This window comes from Vombatus ursinus, unplaced genomic scaffold, assembly GCF_900497805.2.
Source record: "Vombatus ursinus unplaced genomic scaffold, bare-nosed wombat genome assembly UNPS02014798.1, whole genome shotgun sequence".
NCBI lineage: Eukaryota > Metazoa > Chordata > Mammalia > Diprotodontia > Vombatidae > Vombatus > Vombatus ursinus.
In genome coordinates this window covers 56,485,963-56,491,580 of record NW_020954576.1, presented here as the reverse complement: position 1 = coordinate 56,491,580, position 5,618 = coordinate 56,485,963, and the positions used below count along the sequence as shown (strand labels likewise).

At 43.6% G+C, this 5,618-nt stretch overlaps 1 protein-coding gene across 1 annotated transcript; it reads right to left on the bottom strand.

The window, feature by feature from the left end:
* Window positions 1-2,015: 2,015 nt before the first annotated feature.
* LOC114049510 (protein S100-A5) lies at window positions 2,016-4,579 on the bottom strand. Its single transcript, XM_027870750.1, has 3 exons — window positions 4,454-4,579; window positions 4,056-4,212; window positions 2,016-2,395 (listed from the first exon to the last, which is right to left on the bottom strand). The coding sequence occupies exons 2-3, from the start codon at window positions 4,191-4,193 to the stop codon at window positions 2,252-2,254; spliced, it is 282 nt and encodes a 93-aa protein (XP_027726551.1). The 5' UTR covers window positions 4,194-4,212; window positions 4,454-4,579; the 3' UTR covers window positions 2,016-2,251.
* Between the last annotated feature and the right edge of the window lie 1,039 nt (window positions 4,580-5,618).

Below are 5,618 nucleotides of genomic sequence, written 5' to 3'. Positions count from 1 at the left end.
AACCTCGGTAGGCATCAGATCCTTTATTTGTAAAATGGGAATATTGATACTTTGCAATTCAATTCAATAAACACTTATTAAATGCCTACTAGGTACCAGGCACTATGCTAAGCATTCAGGTTAGAAAAAGATGCAAAAGACAGTCCCTGCCCTCAAGGACCTCACAATCTCTACCAATCTCTAAGCTTATTATGAGGCCTCAGTTAGTATCTCATATAAGAGACCTCCTCTGACTCGCACCTACCCTCCCCATAAGTTGTCAGGGCTCTCTCCCTCCTTCAATATCGTTGTATTTACTAATATATGTGTTGTATCCCTCAATAGTATCTAAATTTGTTGAGGACAAGAGACTATATCATTTTTGCTTTCGAATCTTCACTTCCCCAACACGTAGCACAATGCCTTCAACTTGCTTGTATTAACTGTGAACATGTAGCAGGCTCCCTAAGGGCAAAGCATTGTTTCATTTACTAAATGTCTGTTGAACAGAATTGTCATTGAAAGCACTGGTCAATTTAATTCATCACACATCTATTAAGTGATTACCGTGTGTCTCAGCACAGCACTGGGCTTGGGGTTAGGAAGGCCTTCATTCAAATTCAGCCTCAGATGCTGCATAACCCTAGGCAAGTCCCTTAACCTCCCTCAGCCTCAGTTTCTTAATCTGTACAATCAAAGGTCTGGACTTGACCTCTGAAGTGTTTCTCAGTGGGCAGCTACATGGCACAGTAGATAGAGTGTTGGGCCTGGAGTCAGGAAGACTCATCTTCATGAATTAAAATCTGGCTTCAGACACTTCCTAGTTGTGTGACCCTGGGCAAGTCACTTCACCCTGTTTGTCTCCATTTCCTCATCTGTAAAACTGAAGAGCTGAAAAAGGAAATGGTGAACTGCTCCAGTATTTCTGCCAAGAAAACCCTAAATAGGGTCGTGAAGAGTTGAACGCGACTGAACAACAAAAGTGCTTTCTAGCTCTACCATCTATGATCATATGTGCCAAGCACTGTGCTAGGTGTTGGGACATAAAGACAAACAAGAAATGGAAAGTCTTTGACCTCGGAAATTTCTCTTCTACACTATGAATGGTTCAGAGTGGCTATGGGGCTGCAACAGCTCTTGAAGACTGTCTAGTAAGAATCAAAAAGGGTTGCAATCTGCACAGGTAAGGGAAGTACCCACACCTATGAAGGTGAAATTTCAGAACCTTTAAACATTACTGAGGACACCTCCCCCTTCCCCCTCCTCATCCAAGATCTGTACCCTGAGTGCCTACTACCCTCCCTTCAGTCACCCATCAACCCCGAAACACCTTGAAGTGAAAAACTTTTGTTTATTTATCTGCAGGAGGGAGAAAGAAAATGAATTATTTCTAGAAAGGAAGGTTGGAGGTCGAGGGTGGAGTGATCTTGATTCCAGAAGACTGATGAAAAGAAGACTGATGAAAAAACAAACCTCCCTTCCTTGTACAACAGACTCCTCTCACTACAGGTATAGATGGCCTGGCATAGTAGGCACTCAATAAATGATGACTGATTGATAGAATAAGGCGTACATTGTCAGTCCCTACCGATGTGTTGTTTTGCTTTCTTAACTATGTTTCTTTTTTTTAATAGGGAGGATTACATGTAATTGGGGGAAAATAAAGTACTAAATAACTAATTTGAACATTTAATAGGGAGGATTATATGGGGTAAAGAGGGAGAGTCATTGAGAAACGATGGTGGATGAAAAAATGCATTGATAAATATTTTCAAAAAGAATGAGAGCATGAGAGGCAGTATGGTCTAGTCTAGTGGATAGAGAGGGCTGGCTTTGGAGATAGGAAGACCTGGATTCCAATCCTGCTTCTGACATGCTAGCCAACTCTGTGGGCAAGTCACAACCTCTCAAGGCTCTAAACAGCTCTTTATAACTCTAAATTACAGGTAATTTGCAGGTCTCCATTTGGTATATACCCGTAAGATCACAGGTCCAGACCAAAAAAGGAAGGAAGGAAGGGGGGGAGGGAGGGAAAGAGGAAAGGGGGGGAGAAAAAGAGAGAAAGAAAGAAAAAGAAAGAGAGTAGGGCAAGGAAGATTTAAAGTGTACCCTCCAGGGAAACAGTACAGGTCTACTAGCTCTGGGTAAAATAGACCCGGAGGATTTATTAGTCCCATTATCAATAATTGGGGAGGGGTGGAATGGGAATGAAGGTCCTAGTGAGGGGCTATACTGGGAAGGTTAGCCCCCAGGACAGTGGCCTATCATTTATTTATTTATTTTCTTCCAAGAAGAAGTCATTGTAGGCCATACACAGTGTGGTCAGGAACACGGAATACTCCTTGAAGTCAATCTCCTGGTCACTGTTCCGGTCCAGGCTTTTCATCAGTTCATCGATGCCACTCTCCTGCATTTTCTAAGAGGGGACAGAGAATGATGGTAGAGAGCTTTAGACACCCCACACATATATATATACTCTCTCTTTCTCTCTCTCTCCCTCCATTCCCATCCCCAGGCTCCATGTTTGCCCACAAACATTCATTGTTCAGGGAAGGCAAAACCAACCCAGATTAGAAAAACTAGTCTACCACCCTTTCAAAAAAATAAACTACATTTCACCACCCAACAGAAAGGATCTGTTCTAGAGGCCTAACACTAGAAGAGAGCCGGCTTCTAGAAGAGGCTGTCTAATCCACTTCCTTCCTTTAAACTGAGGCCCAGAGAGTTTAAAAGACTTGCCCTAGTTTACTTAGGTAGTAAGTAGCAGAGCCAGGTTTTGAATTCAAATCCTATGACTCTAAGCTTAGACCTCTTTACACCATGCCTCTGTTTCTACTTTTTCAATGTACATAACTAAATGCTAATAATATCCAGTGTGGGTAGGTTTGAAGGGTCTGGAAACAATACGGTAGAGCTAAGGAAGAGCCCGGGCCACCTCTGTCAGAAGGATGGAGATGATACATCTGCCATCCATTTCCCCAGTACTCCTGGACCACAGAAAAGGTAAGGAGAACACAGCCAGGAGCCTGTAGGGACTGGGAGAGAAGAGAACACATAAATCTTAGGAGTATGGGTCTGGGGCTAGAAAGGATCTCAGAAGCCAACTCCTCATTTTGTTAGGTATGGCCGCTTCGGAGAAGGGGGAAAACACCGTTGTGGGACCAGAAGAGGAGGGAGTGATACAAGAGGATCCCAAAGTAGAATTTTTAAAGGGATCTAGGAGGGATGCTCAAGATGTTCCATGCCACATTACTATTGTCTACACATACACACACACACACACACACTCACATTCACACTGACTCAACTTCCTCCAGGGAACTGTTCCCAGTTTGAAAAAAAAGAAAGACAAAGACAGAGAAGAAGGAAGGGAGGAAGGGAGGAAAGGAGAAAGGAAGGATAGAAGTAACCAACAAAGGAATGAAGGAAGGGAGTAGGACAGGGAAGATTAGAGTGTACTCTGAGTAAAATAGACCGGAAGGATTCGTTAGTCCTGTTACCAAAGAAATTTAATGACTGCCTTATCTCTTATCAAATCAGGCTGTTCAGCCTTTCTTCAAGACCTCTTCTAGCCTGGTTCCTCCTCCTCTTCCACTTCATCTCCCTAACTCACCTGAACCTACTCAACCTGTCCCCCTGAATCCCTTCCTCCTCACCCTAGCACTGGTGTATTTGCCTTTTTCTTTCTGTATTTGTGTCTCTTTCTGAGGCCTAGAGTTGTATCCTGTGTCTCCATAAGACAGAGTTTCCAAAAGGTAGCAACAATGTCTCCCCATCAGAGTAGGAGCTCTCTGCAGGCAGGACTGTGTCTCCCTCATCAGATAGAAAGGTCCCGGACTACCCACAGCTATTAGACTGGAAATTCTGTAAGAGCAGAGACTGAGTTTCTCCTCATCAAACTGGGGGATCACTCAAGGCCAGGTCTTATCTCCTCCTCCACCAAATGCATCCCTCTTGGATTCAGGACAAGGGGATGATCAGTCTTGAATCTGGTTGGAATAGAGGTTTGTAGACCACCTGAGTAATGGATGGTAGGAGAATAAAGTACTACCTGTGTGAGATGAGAGAACACTTACCTCTCCCAAGCATAGCTCCTTCTTGATCAGCTCCTTCAATTCTCTCCTGCTCAGGGTCAATTTGCTACCCTCCCTTCCCGAATATTTGTGGAAAGTGGTGACCATGGTGGTTAGGGCCTTCTCAAGAGGAGTCTCCATTCCAGCAAGACTTTCAGATCTGGAGAACAAAGAAGAAAAAGAAGGGAGTAAAGAATGCTATTCTAAGGGATTTAAGGGAAACCCCAAGAGGAAACTTCTTCCAGATTCATACACACACACACACACACACACACACACACACACACACAAATGGATTCAGTTATAAAAGGATGGATTGAAGCAAGACATAAGACAGAACTCCCCAGTTTCTATGGCTATGAAAAAATGGAACTGATTGGCACAGGATCATGCAGTCTCACCTCTAGGATACATGCGAGGGGGTGGGGGAAGGGAAGAACCTGGGGATGGTCTCAAGCAGAGAAGAAAGGATGGACAGTTTTAGTATAAAGAGGAGAATAAGGGAATAAGGGCATGACCATTCCCTCTCTGCCCCATCCAGTGCAAGAGGTGAGTTACTCAGGAGTCACCTCCCATCTATGCCCAGGTCTCTGATTCATCAACCAAGAAGTCTGCAAAGAGTGGATTGGGGGAGGGGGGGGCAAGGTATGAAGAAAGTCCTAACGATACTGAACCATGAGCGCAAAAGCAGCAGGAATGAAGGGAGAGAGAGTAATAGGGAGGAGGTAGGGGAGAGGTGGTCAGACCTTACAAACTGGTCTCTCATCTCTGACACAGAAAGCTAGAAGAAAGTGGGCTGATAAAGAGAGGAATGGTAGAGGAGGGGAAAAGAGTCAGAGATAAGAGGGATAGGAGGGGAGGAGAGAGAGATACCTTTCCTTAACCCATTTAATCATTCAATAAGTATTTTTTAAAAACCTACTAAGTGCAGAGGCAGTTTACCATGACAAATAGGGAGCCAGCCTTAGAATCAGGAACATCTGCTTCTAGCACATATAAGCCCTGTATAAGTCAATTTCGTAATATTCCCTAGGTAAGCCTCTAAACCTTAGGAGTTCTTAACCTGGAATCTGTGAACTTCTTTTTTTCCTTTTTTTTTTTCAGTCAATTAAGTAACTTGCCCAGGGTCACACAGCTAGTGAGTGTCTAAGGCCAAATTTGAACTCAGGTCCTCCTGACTCCAGGCTGGTGCTCGATCCACTGTGTCACCTAGCTGTCCCACCCCTGGTGAACTTATTTTTTAAAATTATTTTGTTAACTCTATCTCAATGTAACTAGTCTCCTTTCTAATCTTATGTAGTTGATTTTGTGCATTTAACAATGTTATTCTGAGAAAAGATCCGTAGACCATCAGACTGCTGCCAAAGGGGGCCAGGACGCAAAAAAAGGTTAAGAATTCCTGCTCTAAGACTACAATTCACAGAGAAATTGCTGATTTGCTTATTGAAGGGAGTTGTTCTTCATACAGATGAAATCACAGGCCCAGATCAAAAAACAAACAGGCAAAAAGTATGCAGAGCTCTGTGCTATGCCGATGCTGGGGGAGATACAAAGGCTATGAAAGAC

What these genes read in the sequence shown, in the direction of transcription:
- LOC114049510 (XM_027870750.1), bottom strand. Translation starts at nt 4,193, where the DNA reads ATGGAGACTCCTCTTGAGAAGGCCCTAACCACCATGGTCACCACTTTC. An exon ending in AGGAGCTATGCTTGGGAGAG is followed by an intron (nt 2,396 to 4,055) that starts GTAAGTGTTCTC and finishes GTCCCCTCTTAG; the next exon opens with AAAATGCAGGAGAGTGGCAT.